Source organism: Sturnira hondurensis, unplaced genomic scaffold, assembly GCF_014824575.4.
Source record: "Sturnira hondurensis isolate 20B ecotype Veracruz unplaced genomic scaffold, ASM1482457v3 Scaffold0021354, whole genome shotgun sequence".
Lineage (NCBI taxonomy): Eukaryota > Metazoa > Chordata > Mammalia > Chiroptera > Phyllostomidae > Sturnira > Sturnira hondurensis.
Window position 1 is genome coordinate 30,298,076 of NW_028093985.1, and position 25,404 is coordinate 30,323,479.

The window sequence follows — 25,404 nt, forward strand, 5'->3', positions numbered from 1 at the left end:
TATCTGATCATTCTGGGGAAAGGGTAAACACTTCATTTGTAAGAATAGCTGTATTTTGTGAGGTAGAAACATAGCTGCACTGTTGCTGGATGGGAGTTTGAATGTGTGTAGAAGGGTGTACACAGAATCCAGGTAGTGAAAGGGATGACTGTTCCAGCTGTCCACTATGATCCTGTGATCCAAATTCACTACTTTTCTCAGCTCAGTGAAAATGGATTTGGGCCATTTAAATATTTTCCCTCTGACATCTGTCATGCTGTTAAGCCTGTGCACAGAGGACACTAAAGAGACACTGTAAGAGGAAAAGGGCTTTGCTTCTGATCCCAGTGCGCCTGCCTGGCAGGCTTCTGTGGCTTTTTCTAGCACCAGACTCCCACAACATGCACAGCTGCTCCACCGCCCGGCTCATGGGATGCACACGGCGGCAGGCAGATTCCTCCTCATCCCCCTTGGCCAGCTCTGCAGCAGAGTGCTTCCAGTTAGACATCTCCCCATGAATAGCTTTCCCTGGCGCCCTACAGGGCTGATTTCCGGCAAGTTCTGCCAGCACAGCACCACAGTGACTTCTCTGCCACTCACTAAGCCACAGCTATGCCATCTCCACCAAGGTCTGGATCCCAGCCCTGGAGTGGAGTGGTGAGCCTTCCTTAGGTGATTTTCACTCTACAGGTGCTGGCTGTTTCTTATATATGAGTTTTCTGTATTGTTTAGAATTATCTTTATTCCTTACTAAGCAATCCCTTATTACTCTAATTCCCTGTAATAGTTAATGATTCTTTATAGTAAACTTTCCTATCGAGATAGAAAATGCAAACAGCCTGTTATTTGCTCCCCTTCTCTCAGAAAACTATAAGCATGAATATCCTCCAATTCTTTATGTACTTCTCCACTCCAGACAGACTGTAAGAACTGCTCTGCGCTACAAACAAAAAGAACGGGTACTACTTAGACCAAGTTCCATTTGGGAAGGTGATTCCAGGCTAACTATGCTTTGATACATATTAGTCTCAATGGGTTCATTATTTCTTTCTAGTGATTATCTACACATTTGCAATGCTAATAAATACCTGGAATTTCATATATGTAAAAATTATTTATTGCCTTGGTACTGACATATATTTATGGTGATCTGGTATCACTTATAATCAACAAGAGCAAAAGAAATCATATTATAGCCACTGCTATGAAAAATCTGTTAAGATATAAAAATCTATCTACACCTGAGAAAGTACAAAATACTTTCAAAAGTTAGTCCAAGTGTTAGAAGATAACTAAATAGCTTAAATAACTTAAATGGAGTACATCTAGGTTTAAAGTAACACACTCCTTTGTCAGCACAAAATTTAGTTTTTAAAGAATAAAAAACTAATTTAGTTTTTAAAGAGTAAAGACTTATAACAAGTGATTTAATATTGATTTTGAATGACCACTAAATCCACATATGATAGATGACTACCATTTGGGTGGCTACTGATTTGAATGTACCTTTGAATACAGCCATTTACTAAGAACTTACCCACTGCATCAGGTAGTTTGCTAAGTGTTTAAACAGTCTCAGAATAATCCATGAAGTAATTTTTTATTCCCATTGTGTAGGCAAGGACCAGACGCTTAAAGAGGTTCCTTTAACCTCTGTGTCCAAGGTCACAGAGCCTAAATTAATCTAACTCTAAAGCCCGTGCCTTACCTCATGGATTACCTTCCCAAGGCCTACACCTCAGTCAGTGTATATGAGGTGCTCTGTTAAGTATGTGAAGACTTTCCAAGGAGTCTAAGGGCAAGCAGAGTCTTAAGAGGCACAATTTCAACTAACTTCCTTATGTAATCTTTCTCACGTAATCCTCAAACTGATCTGCTTAAGCAGCATCTTCAGTTAAAATATCATGCTGGTTCTCTTGTTCTCACATTCTTTTTTATACTAACCTTTACTTTCCCCTACTTTATACATCATAGTGTACTTCTTACCCATTCAAATGAGCAATCTGAAATAACTGGGTCAAAATTATCTCTAATGACTGAGTAACAAATCTTTGTAGATGGTTTCCAATCCTCTTTCAAAAAAAATAAAGTAAATAAAATAAAACCTGCAGGAGGATCTAAACAACTTGTCAAGTAGATATAATTCTGGCAAATATCTCAGAAGACTTGGATGACAAGGCTACTCCATCCATCCCTATCAATTTAGTTATGTGAGCAAAGTTTCTCAAGCTTACATTCATAAAGATGAAAAAACAGAAATAAAACTGATGCTGAACTATTATCTCATTCATGGAATAAATAAAATTCACTCATAAAGTATTAGGAAGAAAAAAGCCTCTATCTTCATTAAGAGATGAATTTAACCAGTAAAGTTTTACTTTGTTTAAATAATTATCAAAATTAATATATGCAATATGCAGGTGATATATCATAAAATTTTATGCTTAAAACCTATATAATCTTATTAACCAATGTTATCCCAAAAATTAATTAAAAAATTATATTTAGATGGAAAAATTGTCTGTTTTTGTTAATATTAACAATTTTAACACAATTTATTTTTTATATTTAAACTCACGAATATACATTTTTATTAGAGATATGACAAGGTGAACAATATTATTAGAATTTATACGAAAAAATTTTAGGTGTCAATGTAAACATGCAAAGGCCTGCTTTTTCCCCCAAATTTGTTTGGGAGCCAGTAAGAAGCTTCAATATTGTCTCAAACAGTTAAAAATCCTGTTTTGCACTATTCTCATTCAAATTTGAGACACAGCCGTGAGGCAAATGTTTATTGCCACTATTTTCACAATAGCCACTACCTGAAAATAAAGATCAATCTAGCACTGGAAGAGTAACAGAAATGAAAACTACTGCTATCAAAAAGAGGTAGGGATGCTCGAGGGGGGGAAAAACCCAAATGTAGTTTGTCTTGTTTGTGTTTAATTTAAAGAATGTTAGCATTAAATCTAAAAAGAAAGAAATAACCAATTATAATTATTTTGGCTTCATTTTTCAAAATAATTAATAAATGCATACCAGACACAGAAAAACAAAGATCTGTAGAGTGATAGGAAGACAGAACTGTATCAATTCTTTAGGGGTGACACGTATGTTACATTCAAGTTTGAGTCGGCTGTTGAGCTGTGGGCAAGGGAAGCGCAACACGACTAATGAAGAGCAGAAGGAGAGATGACAACAACTGAAAGTGCCGCTGGGTCCCCTAAGAGCAGAAGCCAGTAACGTGGGGAATGTACGTTCCCTGTACATACTATGTTCTTTCTTTCCACTTGCCTGCTCTGCTAACGCCCTTACTTAGCATGCCCTTCTATGACCAAGCTCCTTGGCTCTTCTTGCAAGATGACAATCAGAATGTCAAACTTCCCATTAGTAACAAATAACAAAATTTTACTTTAATTCTCAGAACTTCTTTTAAAATATATCTCCATATTGTAGGAGGTCATAAATTACTACCATAAGAATGGAAGAGACTGTTTAAGCACTGTGAAACCAGACCCTAAATTAGATGTATTCCATTGTGGTCACTTAGAATTTATTTAGCTCAAGGAAGTTAGTGATCCTTAATCTTTACATATTATATCTGATGCAAGTTACGCTGTGCCATTATTTCATCTGTGTCAGAATTTGGCAAGGTAAATAATCTGGGAAAAGTCCTAAGTGTATCCTGTCTCACGATGTTCTTTTGACTTTTCTCCTAGTATGGTCACTTGGAGAACAAACACCATAAAGCATAACCAAGAACAATGATCTCCATGGAAGTTAAACACAGATTTTAAAAAGTTGTGCCAAAGCACCGTGGACATAGGTGTGCGTGCACGTGTGCCTGTCTCTGTCTACCTACCTACCTATTGTCTAACATATGAGTCCAAACTGGACTTCATAATCTCAGAACATTTCAGGATAAAGTGCTATTATAATGTTTCTGAAAGTTCCCTCAATCATTTTTGTTCTCTCACTTTTGACTCAATCACATTATTACTGTTTCTCTTACTTTAGAAACCACTTTTGAAATAGTAATTTAAAGAAAGACTTCGATAACAAAACCCACTAGTGAAGTGGAAGTTTCCCAAAGTCAAAGTGCTCAGGCTTCTGACCTCAGGCAAATACAATTACAAATGAGTTTTTGTGTTTTAGTCAAACAGAGAAAAAAAAGGCAAGACAAACTTAGGAACCAAATGTGCTACATTTATTAGAGTGTGTGTGTAGGTGGGATGAGGGGGAGTAAATTTTCCAAAGGCATGAAGCAGCAAGATAGCACTTAGAATCCATAAGAACAACAACAAAAAAAGGAAAGTGGTTAGTGCTGTAATATATTCTTAGTGATCTTCAATTTCATTTAACAAATATACCTGTGCATGTATGTATAAAATATGTGGATTCAGAGACCCATATAATTCAATAGAGGAAAAGTGTATATGCTAAATGCAAGCAAAACATGTTCCCTTCTGTAGTGAAAACTGGGGATCAGCTTTAGGAAAACTGGCAGGATGTCAAGTGTAACCTATATACACATACATACTGGTGGCAATCAGCATTCACTAGTTGTTACTAAATTGATGAGAAAATTATTCACCTTTTCTTAACAGCAGTTAAAAAAACCCTTTTTATCACTTTGCACCCTATCAATTTATACATGGTCATGAGAGTCTCTAAAATACCTCCATAGCCTGGGCTAAGCGTTCTTCTAGCGCCATGTAGGTGAGGAACTGAGGATCCACATAAGAAATAGCTTCAGCAACTCCTAGTCCGTCCGCAAAGCCATCAAACAGACTGAAAAAAAAAAGACCATTATTTGGGAAATCTTTAAGTGAAGACAATTATATTAATATACTGACAAGCTAATAAACATCTATAAGCTATAAGCTTCAAAATATTTTACTATACATTTTGTGAAGGGCAGAAAAACCCCAATGAAGTTAAGTGCTATGCATAAGGAGTTAAGTTACCATTATCTCTCTGAACAGCAGTACCATGCTCACTGCACAGAATTCATAGGAAAATTTTCTTTATATGTTTCTAGTTCTAACTTTGGGGACTGCTTATGGCTAGAATAAAGGTAGTACTTTCCCCCTGCTCATTATTTCCAATATATTTCTCCTTCTGTTTATTTTAGCTTCCAATCTGAATTTAGGAGAGACCATGATAAAGAGAATTACTGCATTTTAATTCCATCATTAGTGAAAGCCTTTTTTCTTGTCATACCTTGTATTGCTAACATTGGGCTTAAAATATTTGAGTTTATCAAGTCTTTCTCATTAATCTCTCTTCTTCTATGAACTAGGCCTCCTCCATTATTATTCAGCTTGAAAAATATTTAGCTCTAAACTGCTCTCTCTTTTTTTTACTTAAGGGTTGTAAGCCTCTTATAGAGAAGTACGTCTTCATCTGGTGCTAATTGTCTTCTTCACATCTAGACATACACAGATTCTTCTTTTTCCTCTAGTCTTAGAGATAGTTAAGTATTTCTAAATTTGGAAATCGTAAGTATGCCCTCAGTCTTAGTCTTTTTTGATTTGCTCCACTGGAAGTTACATTCAAGTCCATTTCTTCAATTATCCTCTCTGCAGGTAATTTCTAAATTTCTACCTAATTCCAAATGCCCTCTTGAGCTCTTGACCTACATTTTTTAGTTTTCTGTGGGGCATATTACCTTAATGAATTCCTATCACCTCAAATCCAAGGTCTCCAAAACTGAGCTTATTTCGTCTACCTAAAGTCAAACTACTGTTAACTTCTGTGTTCCTATCAGATATCATAATCAGAAACATGAAGTCACACAAACTAGCTCAAAACATTTTGATGTCAACCTTCGTGCTGTCATTAAAATTACAAATCTGTTGCCCAGAGATACAGATGTATTGTTAATGAAGAATATGTTATAGCTGAGTAGTATCTAGAAATCAGCAGGTATCATCTGGTACAAAGGGACAGACATTCTCATACAATCCTAGATTTTAGAATGAGAATTAAAACTAAGAATCGGTGATTCCAACCCCCCTTGCAATACCAGACCCTCCTGCACCTAGCAGTGAGATGTAGTGCAAAGGGGAAGAAGAGCCCCGGAGTCAGACAGGAATTTAACTTCAGTTAACTGAGTCATAGTTAAACAATGTGAACATTTTAACTTTTACTGTTTATTCATCTACAAAACAAACTAAATGAGTAGATGCAGTCAGGTGCTTAGTGGAATTGGCACCAGAGTAGAGTCAGGAAATAGTACAAGCACCCAGATACTCTCTGGGTGCTTTTTAAGATGGCATTTGCAGTGTGGGAGAGCCCTATTGGAAGTCTGAAACTTATTGTAAGTGCTTAGTTCTGCCTGCTGAAGCAACATAAACTGTGATCACTTCCCTTCTGCAGAAAACTTCAAATAGTCAACTATTTTCCAATAATTATTTTCTTTGCTAGGCTAAACAAATCCAGACACTCAAAGCATGATATTTGGTTGTAATTTGGTCACTTCAGAATATTCAGTTAAAATGAAAAATTCTAGTTTCATTCATTTGGCAATCACCATGGTAGTAATTGCTTCAGACAAAAACTACTAATGATACTAAAACAAATAGACAGAAACTTGATAGTTTGAGAACAAACATATTATATAGTCTCAAAGTATCTTCCCATTCACTATCTAGTAATTATAAATGAAAAATGGCATCTCTAAGGTGAAACAATCTGAAAGAAAGCACCTTAACACCTTAACCAATAATGGTGCAATTTGGTGTCAATTTGGTATCACGTACCTTCTGAAATGAACTGAGAAGACAAAAGATCACTTCTGTGGTGTTCCTGCTAAAAATCTGTAACTCAAATCTAATCATGACATCAAACAAATTCAATCTAAGAAACATTCTACAAATTAAGTGGCCTATGCTTTTTAAAAATATCATGTTTATGAAAGACAAAGAAAGACTGAGGAAATGTTAAAGACTAAAAGAGACTAAAGAAACACGGTAAACAAATGCAATGGGTGGTCCTGGATTCAACTAGAAAGAAATTTACTTAATAGCATTAGTGGAATAACTATAGACATTTGAATAAGGTCTACAGATTAGATCGTCAATTTTCAACTGGTGGTCCACAAGAATTTTTAAAATATGCAATATTTGACAATTTTTAGTCAGGGCACTGACCTCTTTTCCCTTATATTCTCAAAAAGAAAAAAAGATAACAGCCAACACAACAATAGTTGTTCAGTGTGAATGAATCAAAATTTTACCTATTTTTGTCAGATCAGCAAAAAATGTATTTTGTGTGTGCTGCAGAACTATAGCCATTTGTGCGTGCCATGAGATGAAAAATGATGAAAATTGCTAGATTAGATAACTGTACTTTATCAGTGTTAACTTCCTGATTTTGACAATTTTACAGTGTTAGATAAGATAATCTCAATTTTGGAATATCCACTCTAGTGTATATACGGGTAAAAAGGCATCATGCTTGCAACTTACTCACTAATGGGTCAAAAATGCCATAAATACAGAGAATAAAGAAAAAAGGAAAATGAAAACACAAATGTGGTAAATGTTTATAGGGAATCTTAGTTAAGGATACATGGAAAGTCTTTATATTATTTTTGTAACTTTTCTGTAAGTGAAATAATTTCAAAGAGTTTAAAAAATGTTTACTATTAAACCATGATTTTATTCATATAAAATTAATTTCTCAGAACTTTCTTAGGTTAATAATTAAAATCCCAATTTCTTGCAGAAAGACAGAGGTTAAGCAGTCATCAAAGATTAAATAAACGGTACAGTTGGGACTTGTATACATCCAAAACCCCCATTTTCTTCATACCAACTCTTACCACACCAATCTATAAGATACCCCCTGGGTGTTACTCTGCAAGACTTCTGCAACTTCACCAAAACTAATGAACAAACTTTTGATAGAAGACTTTTTCCATTTTCCTTTAAACTAAAATTATAAGAACAACAACCACAAAAAACAGAACCAAAAGCTTAAAACTTTTTTCTAAATAGTGGTAAAACTAAAAAAACACCATCAAAGTTTGGCTATAGAGACAAGAACTGATGCTCTCTGCTGTAGCCTCTCCTTTCAGTTATACAGATGACATGGTATTTTCACCTTAGGAACCTTCAGCTACTACCAAAGGACACATCACAATACAAACCTGTAATGAAGTGTTGCTACATCCAGCTAAATCCAAAAGCTGTCTTAAAAATCCACGCTAAAGTGCTATCTATATTAAAAAAACAAAAACAGAAAACCACCACTATACAACTCCTGCTAATTGAAACAATTAGCAACATCTCTAAATTCGTACCATGACAGCCATATCCCAACAGGTAGTCAATAAATTAGAACACAAACATTTTCAAATTTAAATTAAAACTATATTTAATAAAGCCCTCAATTATTTATTCAAATTTTTACGTAGAGCAGCCCTTTTTGTTACAAAATAACTGTATTTTGTAACATATATCAAGACCTTAAAAAATAATTCTCAGTAATGTTCCCTATGAATCTGTCCTAAAGAAATTACCTGCAGTCAGAACAAGTTTCATGGGAAAGTAGGGGGGGCAGGGGAATTTCACCGCAGTATTTCAATGGGGAAATGGTCAGTTAAATTTTAGTGCATATACAGAATGGAGCAGCTACATAATGGAGCTATAAAGAATGATTTTTACAAAATTTTGAAAAAATGTGAAATAAAAAATGAAGGCATAATTGCTTCCTGATATACACAAACGATGCTATATAAATGATTCTGTTAAGTTCCCTGCTGAGTTCTTTGAGGAATGAATGACTTCACAGATGGAAAGATAAGACAGCAGAATAAACAAGTTCAGTAAAAGGGTAAGGGGCAGATGGAGGAAGTGAAGGGAGCCATCAGGATCAGCAAGTGTAGGACTAGATGAAGTCACTGATTTTCCACGTTTGGGAAGCTAGGAAGTGGATTTTGGAAGGCGGGAATGTGTAAGATAGAATTACAGATTGTTGGTGGCTGTAATAAAGCTGTACTTCTACTTCCACAAAATAGTCAATAAAAATCTGCTCTGCACATATAATTCTCTCCCCCTGGGAAGTCAAATTAGAAAATGATAAGGAGGATTTCAAGGAGATGCTGAGTTTCGTGTCTGAAACAATTTGGAGAAGCACAAAGAAGTAGCTACACACAGAGAGAAACTGAAGACACAAAGGAAGCCTTAAAAACACAAATCAGTGTTATCGGGGGGGATATAAGTAAATTTTTCTTATCTTTATTTTTCTGAGTTTTCTGTAAAGATATTTTAACTGGAAAAAACCAAGACAAATTCTTGAAAATATATCTGTGCAGAGATGAAAACACGGGTAGTATTAAGCCATATTTTTCCCAGAAAAATATTACAAAAAGGTATCAGTTGGAACAAACATCCCTTCTTCATTTCAATAATTAGCTGCTTCCAAAGGGCTACTACACACTCAAAAGATACATGTAACTTTATAAACAAAAATAGTTAAATTCTAACCATTATATAGCATGAGAAGTAACAACTGTATAACGCGCTTCATTTATATGCTACTTTTATTTGAAGCTATTCTTTGTCAGCACAAATTTAATACTTTCACAGCATCTCTGGGAAGGTACAATTATATTTTCCACACAAAATATATCCAGAAGAAAAACTGTGTTCTTATGATTCTGATTCAATCACAGGTTTTGAAATTCTTCAAATAGTATTCAGGACCTTTTTTTTTAAAAGGATCATACTATATTTAGTATATAAGGGTAAATTTAAAACTTGGAAATCTCAAACCCTAAGTGTACAATTCACTGGGATGTAACGTAAGCTTCATGAGCGCTAAATGTCAAAGAAGGAAGAGGTCACTGAGTGGAATACAACTCCCGTAGGAAGTAACATCTGAAATTAGCTTTGAAGGAGAGGAAGATTGACAGATGAGAAAATCAGAATACTTCTTTGCTATCAGAGATTCCATTTTCATAATTTAGAACCATGAACAGATTCTACTCAATGAACAATTAAGCATGGTAATAAGACTGTGCTACATACCTCCAGTCCACATCCAAATCTTCACTCACACTGGAGTCATCCTCAAGGTTATTGTTACCATCCAACATGAAAGCTTCTGGCTGTGCAAATTCATTGGCCGGCTCATTTCCTTCATCACTGCTGCTTTCATTGACTTCATTGTACTGTAACCAAGGAATTTCTCCTTCTTCCAAAGATGTCTGTTCCCTAATGCAAACATTTTTAAGAGAAGAAAAAATATTGTTTTAAAACACATCAGAAATTTTTCCTTTAAAGAATTCTATTTAGTGTAAGTAGATTCTTTTTGGGTTCTAAACTCTCAGTACTTATGATTTTAAAAATCTGCTTTCTTTAAATGTAAAATTATTTAAAAGGGAAGTAAATTTGTTATAGGGTCACATGTATATAGAAATACCTAATTACATGAGAACCTATTTCTTTGATACAGAAATTATCTAATCTCTTATATTTCCTCCTTTTGCAGAAGAAAAATAAGAAAATTCATCTTAGAAAATCTGAATTGTTAAACACTGCTCTTGAACAGTTTCCTTTCCAAGTTACAACAAAATCCAAATGCTTCAGACTGGCCCACAAATCCCTACATAAGACACACTTCCTCCTTGGCCCTTTTCTCTAGCTACTGACCGTCACTGCTGCTCCCTCCACTGACTGCATTCCCACTACTCTCTACATGGACATCATTTTCTCCTTGGGGCCCTTTCCTCTACTTGAAACATTCTTTCATCAGATATCTGCAAAGCTACTCCCTCCTTGATATTCAAGTCAGAGTAAATGCCACCTCCTCAGAAAGGCTTGTCTCTGACCATTCATCTTATTATGTTCACTCTCCTGTAACTGACCACCACATCACTCAGCTCATTTTCATTATAGAGCTTACTTTTACTCATCATTTTCTGATCTGTTTATTGACAATCTTTCTCCCACTAGAAAATAAGCTCATAGGGACAGAGGCAGACAAATTATTAATGCAGATCAAGAAAATACGGAAGAGAAGCAATTCAGAACAGCAGGGAAAAGTATTATTCAATACATGATATTGGGACAACTGGGTACTCACCTGGAAGAATTGAGGTTAAATTTCAAGGCCATTATTTACTCTTAAATAAATTCCATATCTACTTTTTAAAAATGGTCACATACCCCACCTCCCACCACTAAAACAACAGAAGTACTAAAAGAATTATGAGAAAACTTTTACAAAGTGTCTGTTATGCTAAGCATGATATAAAAACCTTAAAGCCAAAGACCGATTATTAAATTTTACAACATGTACATTAAATACGTGTGGAAAAGTTAAACAACCAAAAATTTGGACACAAAAATCAAACTGAGTAAAATTAATTATAATACATGAGAAACAAAAGGCATTTCAGATAGGTAAACATGACTTGCCCCCCCCACCCCCACACAACCACATCAAAATTACAATTAAAATATAGAAAACCATCACTCAGAAACATTAGAAATCAAGTTGAATGGAAGTCTTGACAACTGCAAAATTAAAGAAACCACATCCATGCAGACTGGTAGGAGGGGGTGGAGATGTGGAATAGGCTGGTCCCACAGCCATGTGTGGTGGATAAAAATTCAGGAGGGATAGCTGGAGAGCAAGGAGTCCCAGCCCCATACAGGCCCCCCAGCAAGGGTTCCAGTGACAGGAAGATAAGTACCCACAACTCCTGGCTGCAAAAACCAGTGGGGATTGAGTCCATGGAAGAAACTTCTGGAGTCCCAAGCAGTTCCCCTTAAAGAACCCACACAGAGACTTACCCAGACTCACTCCCTCTGAGCTTCAGCCCTGGGGTAGGAGTTGAAAAGGCACAGAGGCATACTGGGAGGAACTGAAGTGTCTGGCATCAAGGTGAGAGCCTGGCACAGCTTTCTCTCAGACAGAAAGGAGGGTGGAGGCCGTTGCTCCTTGGCTGAGGCCTCCCCCACAGGCAGGTGCTGTAACTGGGGCACATTGTTTGTTCCACCCTGGACACTTCCCGAGACTCCATCCCACCCAACTTAAATGCCCACCTGAAGTGTTAACCTTGACTTTTCCATATGAATGGTTGGTCTTGGCTCATGTTTCACAACCTCCTAAATCCCATCAAACAAACAACAGTCTGCCTCAGTGAGCCCTCAGCCCTGTACCTTTTGCTACATGATCCAGGCTCAGCACTAGCAGCAGCCATCCTAGATCCACAGCCTGGCTTTGCCTGGGAATCTCCAAGCCCAGCATAAGTAGCAGCCATCTTGGATCGTGTTATAGCTCAGGCACAGTGGCCCAGGGCCAGATACGGGGGGCTTATCTTGGCCTGTACCACCTGGGAAACCCGAGAGACCGTGCACCCAGTGGACAGCTACAGACCACATTGGAGCACCACTACCTTGCCCCGGCACAGCTGATGATTCTCCACAGAGGGGCAGTGTGGTCAGTGGTCACAGCCAGTCTCTGCATCTGACTAGTCTGGGTAAATCCCTCCCACTGACCTGCCAACAGCAACCAAGGCTCAACTGCAAGAGGAGGGTGTGCTCAGCCCACACGAAGGGCACACCTTGAATACCCAGCCTGGGTGAAAGGGGAGGTTGTGCCACTGGACCTGTACAACACCTACCATATCAGGCCACACTACCAAGACAGGGAGCACCGTAACTCTACCTAAGATAGAAACAAACACAGGGAGGCTGCCAAAATGAGGAGCTAAGAAATGTGACCCAAGTGAAAGAACAGATCAAAACTCCAGAAAAATGGCTACATAAAATGGAGATAAGCACTCTATCAAATTCAGAATGCACAACACTGGTTATAAGGATGCTCAAGGAAATTAGTGAGGACCTCAATAGTATAAAAAAGATTTGGTCAGAAATGAAGGATACACTAATTGAAATAAAGAACAATTTACAGGGAAACAACAATAGAGTGGATAAAGCTGAGAATCAAATCAATGATTTGGAATATCAGGAAGCAAAAAAAAAAATCAATCAGAACAACAAGAAGGAAAAAGAAACCAAGAAATTAAGGACAGTGTAAGCATCCTCTGGGACAACTTAAAGCATTCCAACATTCATATCATAGGGATGTGAGACGGAGAAGAGCAAGAGCAAGAACTGGAAATCTATTTGAATAAATAATATAAGAAAACTTCCCTGGTACGGTGAAGGACATAGACATGCAAGCCCAGGAAGCACGGAGAATTCCAAAGAAAATGGATGCAAAGAGGCTCACTCCAAGACACATCAAGATTAAAATGCCAAAGGTTAAAGATAAAGAGAATCTTAAAGGCAGCAAAAGCAGATAATTATCTCACAAAGTAGTTCACATAAGACAGCCAGCTAATTTCTGAAAAGAAACTCTGCAGGCTAGAAGGGACTGACAAGAAATTTTCGAAGTCATGAAAAGCAGGGACCTACAACCAAGACTGCTCTACCAGCAAAGCTATCATTTAGAATTAAAGGGTAGATAAAGTGCTTCCCAGACAAGAAAAAATAACTAAAGGAGCTCATTGCTACCAAGTCATTATTATATGAAATGTTAAAGAACTCTCACACTTTTGAAATGTTAAAAAGATCAAAACTATGAAAAATAAAATAGCAATAAATACATGTCTATCACCAATTTAATCGAAAAAACAAACAAAGCAAACAGGAAGAACAGAGACAGAATCATTAATATAGAGTATGTTTTGATGGTTGCCAGATGGGAGAGGGGTGTGGGGAATGGGTGAAGAGGTGAAGGGGTTAAGGAAAGTACATATAGGTAGCCACAGAACAGCCATGGGGATGTAAAATACAGTGTAGGAAATGGAGTAGCCAAAGAACTTACATGCGTGACCCATGGACACGAGCAATGGTATAGGGACTGCCTGAGGGAGTGGGGGTGCTGGGCGGAGGGAGCAAAGGGGGAAAAACTGGGATAACTGTAATAAGCATAATCAATAACATTTCATTTATTTATTTATTTGTTTATTTTACTTTATTGTTGTTTAATTACAGTTGTCTGCATTTTCTCCCCATCCCTGCCCCCTACCCCAGCCAAACCCCCTCCCTCTCTTACCTCCACCCTTCCCCTTGGTTTTTGTCTATGTTTTCAGGAACTACTATAAAGGACACACAAATAAAATATTACTTTAAAACAGGCATTTCAAAGCTGCAATGAACTGAACAAATGGTACTTTATAAATCTATAAATGAAAAATTATACTGGTAGGATTTTCTTATCTATTTTATTTAACAGAAAACCTTTTAATATATCAAAAGGTAGTAAAATATTAGAGCATGTAATATTCAAATTGTGTTTTAAGATAAGAAATGGTATATAACAATTCACATATTTCAACTTTAAGAGCAACTATAATTAGAATTCTATTCATTTTAATGTGTGACTTTAAGCTTTGGGTAAAAATATTTATGAAAGAGAGGCAGACAATGTCCATATAAAAAAAATTAGCACACTTTAAACACACAGGAAAGAGTATCTGTTTACATACCTAAACTCATACCTGTTTCTTTTTTTATTGATAAAGTTTATTTACTTATTTTTGAAAATATATTTTATTGATTATACCATTACAGTTGTTCTATTCCCCCCTTCATTCCCCTCCACCCTGCACCCCCCCTTCCCCACCATCCCCCCTTTAGTTTATGACCACGTGTCTCAACTTCTTTAGATTCTATATTTCCCATACTATTCTTGCCTTCTCCCCTATCTATTTTCTATCTACCATCTATGCTACTTATTTTCTGTACCTTCTCCCCCCTTCTCCTCCTCCCACTCCCCTGTTGCTAACCCTCCATGTGATCTCCATTTCTATGGTTCTGCTCCTGATCTAGCTGTCCTCTTGGTTTGCTTTTGTTTTAGGTGTGGTTGTTAATAACTGTGAGTTTGCTGTCCTTTCACTGTTCATATTTTTAATCTTTTTCTTATATAAGTCCCTTTAGCATTTCATATAATAAGGGCTTGCTGATGACGAACTCCTTGAATTTGATCTTATCTGAAAAGCACTTTATCTGTCCTTCCATTCTAAATGAAAGCTTTGCTGGATAAAGCAATCTTGGCTGTAGGTCTTTGGATTTCATGACTTGGAATACTTCTTTCCAGCCCCTTCTTGCCTGTAAGGTCTCCTTTGAGAAATCCACTGACAGTGTGATGGGAACTCCTTTGTAGGTGACTGTCCCCTTATCTCTTGCTGCTTCTAGGATTCTCTCCTTCATTTTAATCTTGGCTAATGTAATTATGATGTGCCTTGGTGTGTTCCTTCTTGGGTCCAACTTCTTTGGGACTCTCTGAGCTTCCTCGATTTCCTGGAAGTCTATTTCCTTTGCCAGATTGGGAAAGTTCTCCTTTATTATTTGTTCAAATATGTTTTCCACTCGTGGCTGTTTCTTTCCCCCTTCTGGTACCCCTATAATTCAGATGTTGGAATGTTTAAAGATGTCCTGGAGGTTCCTAAGCCTCTCCTCATTTTTTTGAATTCTTGTTTCTTCCTTTTTTCTGGTTGGATGTTTTGTTCTTCCTTCTGGTCCACTCCCTTGATCTGAGTCCCAGTTTCCTTTCCATCACTATTGGTTTCCTGTGCATTTCCCTTCATTTCAATCAGTTTAGCCTTCATATGTTCCTCTAATTTGTGACTATAATCAACCAGTTCTGTGAGCATCCTGATCACCAGTGTTTTGAACTGTGCATCTGAGAGGTTTGCTATTTCTTGGTCACTTGGAGTTATCGGCTCTGGGGCTTTGAGTTCTTCTTGAGCCATATTTTGGACTGTTCGTGCCTGTTTCATATGAGGAGCGGAGCCCTAGGTGTTTACCAGGGCGGGGCAACTCAGTTGCTAGGTTGTGACGCTGTATATGGGGGCGGGGTCAAAGGAAAGCAATGGTAGTCCCCTCTGCCGCCTCCCACCACCGGGGCACGATGTCTGTCCCACTGAGCATGAATGTGCAACCGCGGTCAGCCTGCCCCCTTGTGTACTTGGGCCTGCTCAGTCCATCTCACTGCTCACTGCTCACTGTTCACTCCTCTGCTGGTTTATCTGTGAATGAATGTGTGACCGAGGTCAGCCTGCTCTGCACCCTCACTGGGTCCGTGCTGCTACCCCGGCTGCCTGCATGCCTGGAGTTGGGAGATCTTTCTTGCCCGACCCTGCTCCGCTGCTGGCTCCGCCCCTCTTACTGGTCTGTTTTAATGGTTCGTTGTTGTCGGACTTCTGTACAGTTCAATTTTCTGTTCTTTGGCTGTGTCTCTGTTTACTAAACCTTTGTTGTATTCAAACTTGGTTGTGGGAGAAGGCACAGTGTTTCCACCTATGACTCCATCTTGGCGGAAGTCCTCATACCTGTTTCTTTAACTTCAGATCCTAAACTGTACTTCAAGATAACAGGTTTATAAGATTTAGTATCTAGTATAGCTAGTCTAGTAACATCAGAGAAATTAGCATAAGAAAATATACTTAGTTAGAGGTTTAATGTCAAATAAATGGAGACAGTGTACGCTTTCCTTTTGTGCATAATTAGTCCAATTAAAATTTAACCCATAATGGATTTAAAATTTTTAGTTTGATTCAAAAATCAAACTAAAAATCCCTAAGAACACATCTTTATTCACAACTTTATGAGAGTAATCACCACACTGTATTTTAACTTTTCTGTTGACTCACTTGTCTCCTCTTAGACTGGGAGCTTCTCAAGCATGTACAGTATTATCTCTCACTGTTGTATCTTCACCCCCTATAACAAGTGCTTGGTACGTAACAGATACTCTGTACGTGTTGCAAATGTAATAAACCCTTGAAAAACAAGGGTTTATCTATCAAGCCTAGAATAGACCTTGGAAATTTCTGTTATTTCTAATGCATTCCCACTAAAAGTACATTTCTTTTTCCTATTATAAAGACATCAAAATGACTCAAGTAACTCCATACTTCAGCCATATAACATAAAACTCAAATACACTGGTGAAAATAATTCAGTATAAAAATATTAATGTATGGGTTTTTTAATTCAAAGAAGAAAACTAAAATAAGAAATCATCATAAGGAGTCAAAACAATTTATAGTACATCATTAATACTCTTACTATATTACCAATTCTTGGCTACATATTTTGCTTAAACATTTGATTCTGTTTTTAATTATTCACTTTAGTACAGTTATAGGAAATAAGTGGTATACGGCATATGCTTTCAACATGTTAAACAAAGTTAAATAAGTTCCTACCATTTGAAATAAATTTTTACAGGCTTGAAGAGTGGCAATGTGCCAGACCAGTATAAAAGAAGAAATTTTGCTCTTCAAAAAAAAAAAAAGATTCTGAGTAACAGGGTCAAAGGATCTTTGTTTTGTTTGGCTCCCAGCAGAGATAAATGTCCCTATGGGACTGCAAGCACATTATATCTCAGTCTTCTTGCTCTCTCTGTATTCTCCGTATGCATTCACAGGTACGCATAGCCTATTTACACAGTCACACAAATTCAGACCTTCAGTGCCCTTCATTTTGGCAATTCAAAACCCAGTAAAATAGCATTATAATGTTATGTAGTAATGTATGAGACATAAGAAGACAAATGATCTAATCATGTCTCCAGATCATCAATTCTGAAAAAGCCATCCTGTGTACAAAAGGAAGACTGGAAGCCTGTACCTACCACTGCCACCTGCAGAGTCACAGGCATTCATTCCATCTGGGAAGGGAAACTGCCAACTTGCCCTTCCTTTCTGAGGATCTTTCAAAACAACTTGGAGAAAAAGAATGCTGCTACCATGACAGAAAGCTGAAAATACCCATCATGTATCACCACAACCTACTCCCAGTGAAAATCTTATAAGACCAGCTGTATCATCTATTCTCCCGACTACAGGCCATATTATCCCCCGAGACAGACTGTTGCTCCTTCCCAGAAAACAATAACGACCCCTCCTCCTCAATAATGGAAACTAAATTTAATAACATTCCATGCACACAATTATTAAAATTATTAAAATACATCAATAAAAACTGAATATTTTAAACAAATTTTCACTGCAAAGTATTAAACTTTGCTATCATATAGTCATGCAGTATAAAATTTTGAGAAAGCAGAAAGATTGAATTAAACAGCTGAAAACACTACTCTGATTCACAAATCTGAGTAATTTCCTTTAGCTAATGTATCAGCAATTAAGAGTATCCATTATTTGCAGCACAGAATTCCAAATGTTTGGGTTAATACCAACATTTTGAAAGTCTAAGGCTTTCATAAAATAAAACTATATTATAAAAATATTTATAAAATTCTGAAGAATATAATAAATATTCCTAATTAACTGGTATTTAATTAACTTATTTCATTTTATAACTCAAAACACATGTTAGTTACCAAGCTTTAGGTATAAGCTCACGTTTAATAATTCTAATTGTATAGCAAATTTTTAAGATTTCAAATCCCTATCTTGGAAGGAAAGTAACTTAAATTTGAATTAAGAGTCCAAAATCCTAAAAGGGAATTACAGCTTATAAAATCAATACCGTGTTCCATGTCATCCAGCCACAAACAATTTATTAAAAATTTTAGAGTATTTATGTGAAGTCTGTAAAGTCACCAGAAAAGCTGAAAAAGCCTGAATGAAAACACAGAAGTGCGATGTTATTAACTTTAAATTAAAAAACACAAATCTCATGGGGAGCACTGGGGGTGGGTGGGCTAGGATAGGAGTGAAAGACAGAAAACTGTACTTAAACAATTAAATAAATTAACTTAAAAAATAAAATAAAATGTAGGCCAAAAACTTTAAAAAATAAACAAACAAACAAACACCCCCCCCCAATCTCAAATGGACGCTCACTAGTTATTGCCTCGCAATTACTCAGTGGTTCCCTAGTAACTCTGAAAGTAACTTCCCTAGCTCTCTGAAAGCCTAATTCCCACCCCTTCTTTCCTTCAAGGTTACAACTGCCCTGTCCTCACCAGCTCTCAACATCTAGTAACAAGAACACTGACTAGAGACTCCCTCTCCTTGAAATCTGGACGCCCAAGGCCTTCTCATCTTCGTATAATTATCAGACACTCTTTTCTGGAACATTCTACAAGCAAACCATCATACGCTTCTTGTTTATGGGAGCGGGGGAAAATGCTTTTTGAGACTCAACATCCAACAGTGGCCCTTTCCCTTTTGTAAAGAATTGGGTACAGCTACTGTCTCACTTTCTTGTCTTCAATTTCTGTTATTATTTTTTTAATTCTCACCCAGCATATGTTTTTTAATTGATTTTAGCTAGACAGGAATGGGGAGAGAAAGAGAGAGATACATCACTGTAAGAGTGACACATGAATTGGTTGCCTCCTGTATGTTCCCTAGCTGGGGATCAAACCCACAACCTCGGCATGTGCCCTGACCAGTGATCAAACCCTCAATCTCTGGTGTACAGGGGGATGCTCCAACTAACTGAGCCACTGAGCCAGGGCCTGTTAATTTTTAATTCATTTTTTCCCAATGCAGAATATACACAATCTATGTAAGTGAGAAAATATACTACATTGAACACCCCTAAGCCCAACACCCAAATCAGGAAACCAGAATATTACCACTGACGAGCATACACCTTGTATGCTACACGTTGGCCTCACGGCCCCCAGAGAAAAGTACTATCTTGATGCTGCTGTTGTCATTCCACTGCCTTTTGGAAGAAGTTTTCACTACTGTTGTAAACTTCAACGAGATATTTACTTCTGCTTGTTTTTAAGCTTTATGAAACAAACTCCAGGATGGCTGTTTTTAATCAGTATTGTATCTCTGCATTCATCCACATTTTTGCATGTAACAGTGGTTAGTTCATCCCCATTGCTATATAATACTCCATATACGACACGCCACTAATTTTTCTATTAATTAATATTTGGGTAATACCCAGAAGTAATGCAGTGAAACAATACATTGTTATATATATTATTCTTATATACAACTTCTGGACCATAAGGGGGAAATTTCTTCAAGGTGAATACCTAAAAGTGGAATAGCTGGGAAGTCTGCCACACAAATATTAAAATTCCATTTCAGTGAATTTGACCTACTTTGTATCTTAACGAGCAGTGTGTCAGAACTGATTTAGCCCTGGCTGGTGTGGCTCAGTTGACTTAATGCCAGCCTGCAAACTGAAAGTTCGATTCCCAGTCAGGGCACACATGTAGGTTGTGAGCCAGGTCCCCAACTAGGACCATGCAAGAGGCAACAGATCAATGTTTCTCGCCCTCTCTTTCTCCCTCCCTTCCCCTCTCGCTAAAGATATATATATATATATATAATCTTAAAAAAAGAACTAATTCATATTTTCCAAACCCCCTGACATTGTCAAATTTCCTAACTTTTGCTAACCTAATGGATTAATAAAAAATGATACCTCTTTGTGATCTTAACATATACTCCCAAATAGTAATAAAGCATATTTTGATACATTAGTATTAAAAGCATCTTTTATTCATTGTTAATACTTCCTCTTTAGTGGATTATATGCTCAAGGTTTTGATCATTTTCCAATTAGTCTTTTTTTCTTTTACTAATTTCTAGTTCTTTATACATTCTACACATTATGACTTTATATTCTATAAATACATCCTCCTAGTTTTTCTTTCCTTTTCATTCCTCTTCTTTTTGTATTTTTTTACCCTTTATTTTCCCACTATGCTGTAATGATTAAGACCCCCACCAATGGCTATGGAAACAGTGCTAATGAGCACCCCTGTCTTGCTCCAATTTAAGGGCAAAATTTTTAAAAACTAATCATTGGCAATAATTTCTAAACTAATCATTGCCAATAATTGGCAGGACACCTTTTATCAGGTCAAGGATATTCTATTCTAACCCTATCAGAATTTTGATCATGAATTTCTATCAGAGTCTCTATCATGGTGAGGTGTTGAACATAGGAAGTGCATTTTTCCATCCATCTATAGAATGTACCATAAATTTTCTCCTGTGTCCTGCTAATAAGGTGAATCACATTTACAGGTATTCTACATGAAACTACCTTTGCATTTCTGGAATAAATTCAGATTTATAAATGAGTTTTATCTTTTAAAAATTACAGTTCCAAATTTGAATTTCCAATAATTCTGTTTAAGATTTTGACATGTGTTTTACATTTTTAAAAATCCTCACCAGAGAATATGTTTATTGTTTTTAGAGAGAAAGGAAGGGAGAGAGAAAGAGAAACACTGGCATGAAAGAGAAACGCTGATTGGCTTCCCCCATACACACCCGAACAGGGACTGAACCTGCAACCTAAGTACATGCCCTCACCAGGAATCACACATACCATTTTTTGGTGTAGTGGATGATGCTTCAACTAACCGAGCCACCCAGCTGGGACTGACATGTATTTTTAATTGGGGGGGTGGGGGGGGTAAGAACATGTATATTTTTCTTTACATACTCTTAGTATTAGGCCTTATTGGCCTCTTCTGTCCTTATTAGAATGATCTGGAGAAACAGCTCTTTTTCTATGCTCTTCAGAGTATACAGTGACATGATCCTTAAAGATTCAGTTTAAGAGAATTCAGTTCTAAAACCATCCATATCAGTTGTTTTTCTCCACGTGAAAGTTTTAACCAAACCACTGATTACCACTGATTACCTATCTGTAATAATGGCAGTATTATTCAGGCTTCCTATTTCTTCTTGAGTGGTTTATGATGAACTCTTTTTTAGAAAAAATTTGTCAATTTCTTTTAAGTTTTTGAATTTACTGATACAAAGTCTAGAGTACTTAATATGCAATCTTTTTGTAATTTTCAGCTGTATTTATGTATTTCGCTTATTTATTTGTGCCTTGTCTTTAACTTCTTGTTCACTATCCAGATTATCTTTCTTTAACCCTTTCAAAGTTTCAACTTCTGATTTCTTTAATCTTTGCTCTTGTCTTTCCTAATTCTAATTCTTATCTCTTTATTTTTTGTTTATTCTAATATTCCTTTTCTGTTTTAAGTTAAATGTACAGATCCATTTTCAGCTCAAATGTTTTTAATGATAAATTTCCCTTTAAATACCAATTTCATTGCAACCTACAAATTTTGATTGGTGGTCTTATTATAATTGATTTATAAACATTTTAAAGTTCTATTATGATTTGCTCTTTGTCCTACTGGTTATTTAGAAGGAATGTTTAAAATGCATAGGGTTTTAAAAAATTGTATTTCTGTTATTTATTTCTGAGTTAATAGAGTGGCCAGAATATAGAGTCTGCAGGATACTGATTCTTTGAAATGTGTTAACCTGTGCTTCGTAACCTAGTATATGTTCAGGTTGTGTGTTTGTCTATTCCAAAGAAGGCAGTATTCATTAAATCATGTTTGAATGACTTGTTAAAATCTGTTAAAGACAGATTAACTTTTTATATCCATAAATTATCAGTAATTGAGAAAGGTATTTACAATTTTTGCAATATGACAGTAAATCTGTCAATATTCTCTAGTTTGGTTAAATTTTGAATGCTTTTTTAGCCTTTAAGTGTACTTTGTTAATGTTAATATAAATGTTCCATTTGGTTTTAGTTAGTATTTACCTGAAATATAATTTTCTACCCTTTTATTTTCACTCTCTCTATATACTTATGCTTTCAGTGTCTCTTGTAAATAGCAGTTAACTTAAAGAAATCCAACTGATACAAAGCTGTATTTTATAAGCAGAGATTAGGCAGTTTACGAGGTGTGTCCAGAAGGTATCCTGCCATGTAGTAAGAAAAACAGAGACATTTATTGAAGAAGATACAAGAAACACTGTACACAGGACAATGATGCCTCTGTCCCCTTCAAAATAGGCACTTTGGGACCTCACACAGTTCTCCCAATCACCATCAGATGCCCCATCGTATTTTCCTAAATCTCACTGATGGTCTAAAATCTCTTCCCTTTCAAAAGTGACTTTAGTTGGGGAAAAGCCAGAAGTCACATAGCACCATACGTGGGCTGTAGGGGGGCTGAGTCTCCAGGGTGATTTGATGTATCACCAAACCACTCTGCACCAGAAGTGATGCATGAGCCGGAGCATTGTCGTGATGAAGCTGCCAACCACCAGTTACCCAGCTGCAGCCTCCTGAATCATCTGAATAGTTTCCATGGAGAAATGCTCAAGTTTAAAGCAAAATCTGATGCGGATTCCTTGCTCTACTTGCTCATTTTGAATGTGACGGCCACACAGTACACATGCTCATCAATGGTGTCTACCGCCCCCACTGACTAGTACAGTGAAATCATCACTGTTCACACATGAACATTCCAGTCCACTCTCCTTGGACGCCAGGTCACACTGATGTCCCACAAACCATTCTTGTTATATTAACAATGACTGAACTTTTTCTGGACAGACCTCATATCTTAAGACATACCTATAATCTATACTTTTTCATGTCTATTTTTGTCCATTTTTATGCCCTTTTCTTCCTTTTACTTTTACTTACAGTGACTTTAAATGTTCATTTTCCCTATCTTAATTCCTTTTTCCTCCTCTATAGGATTCTAGTATCTATTTATTTCTTGCAGTGGTTATCCTTGAAATTTTGCCATGCAAATTAAACCTGTCAGAAGTTAACTTCCGGCCCTCTCCCAAACAATACATTTCAACTTTGGTCTCCCCTTGTCAACTTAAATGTTATTGCTATCTTGGGTTTTAGTTCTGTCCTCCCCACCTCCCACTTTTATCTTTTAAACAAATTATTGAGTTTTATTATTGTAGGGTATCAATGAAAGTGGATGATGACTCAAACTAATACCCATATAGCTCTACATTTAACTACAATTGGGACATTTTTCTTAAACTCGGAAGTTGAATATGCAAGTGCCTACATGCCATCTACACTGCATGTCTGTCCAAACACACTTAAAACTTCCCCAAAGGAGTTATTTCCCATTTCTCTTCCTAGACTTCTTCATTCCAGTCAGTGACATGAACACCTCTCCAGTGCTCAACCAAAATTCCCAGTCATGACTGGTTCCTCGTTCTCCTTCATCTTACACCCAGTTCACCCTATTGCTTAAAACTCAAAAATATTCTCAAACGTCTTTGCTTTTTTAAATCCTCAGTGTCATCTCCTAGTCCAAAAGCCAAAACTTATCCCTCTTCCCCTTTTAAACTTTAGTCCCTTTTCAATTCAATCTCCACACAACGCTAGAGTGATCTTTTAAAAATGTGTGTCAGATCAATTACTTCTCCAGTTAGAATCTCACTGATTTCTGAATAAATTACAGATGCTATATATACGTCCTGCAGTCTGGTTCCTGCTCACTTCATCTCATATTCTTCTTTTCACTTGTTCACTTCAGCCTCACTCCATACATGCAAAACCCTTTCCTTTCAATACCTTTTCTCTGACCTTTGCTTTTGCCCAGAGAGCGTTCCCTCAACTGCTAATTCTCTCATATTGCAGATCCCAGCTCAGCAGTCTATTCCTAAGAGAAGTCCTCCGGGAACTTTCTAATTAATGTAGGCCACTATCAGTTACTTTTTATGAAATTAATGTTTTATTTCTTTCACAGCAATCATCGCAGTTTGTCACTTACCACGTTTGTATCTTGCTTATTATTTGTCTCTCCTGCCATAATGTAAGCTTCACAAGGGAATCTTTTTTGTCTTGTTAACTGATATAATCCCAGGATACAGCACAATACTTGGCATATATTAAATGCTCAATAGATAGCTGCTGAGTGAATAATTCCTATCACAAATCCATATGAACCACTCAATAATCTCAGTAAACTAAGTTGTGATTAAAGATGATAGAAAGTACAATCAGGAAGAGCACAAAACTCTACCTCAATCTACCACTATCAAAACGAACTATACTTGTAAATCTTTCTTCACAGATTTTCGAATATATTTCACTCCCCGATATTCTTACAGAATTAATTTCTAAGCTGGATTTTTATAGCCTTTGAGAAATACAAATTTTAATGTTAGCTTAAGCAGAAAGGTTTTTCCTAAGAAAAATATTCACCAAAATAGATTCTATGAGACACTAAAGATAAGAGCTAATTAATTATTATAGAAAACAATTAAATTATCAAAGAGATACTCTGTTACCAGCCTAGGTTTCACAAGCAACCACTAACAACATTTAAAAGAATAAATAGGCTATTTAAACAATAAGCTAGTTAAGCAACATTTAAAGGAATAAATAAGGCATTTAAAGGAATAAATAAGCTATTTAAACACCTGAGGATTAAAAATAAAAAGGAAACACAATTTTTCAGCAAAACAAGTATGAAACTGTTATCAAGACAAAAAACTAGAGATAGTTCACACTATGATTCTCAATATAGAAATCCTATGTAATGTATTAGCAAACAGAACCCAGCAGCTTACTATAACAATAAACCATGACTATAGGATCATGCTGGATTTATGTAAAGGAGCAAGAGAAATTAAATACTGAGAAA

The 25,404-nt window shown here is 36.5% G+C and overlaps 1 protein-coding gene across 4 annotated transcripts in view; it reads right to left on the reverse strand.

Moving 5' to 3' along the window:
- PJA2 (praja ring finger ubiquitin ligase 2) overlaps nucleotides 1–25,404 on the reverse strand; it is a 72,562-nt gene that overhangs the window by 15,032 nt on the left and 32,126 nt on the right. For all 4 annotated transcript variants that reach the window (XM_037032418.1, XM_037032417.1, XM_037032416.1 and 1 more), the window contains 2 exons: nucleotides 10,020–10,205; nucleotides 4,662–4,773 (listed from right to left, as the gene is read on the reverse strand). In XM_037032418.1, coding sequence (XP_036888313.1) covers nucleotides 4,662–4,773; nucleotides 10,020–10,205 — 298 coding nt within the window. The remainder of the gene's footprint in view (nucleotides 1–4,661; nucleotides 4,774–10,019; nucleotides 10,206–25,404) is intronic.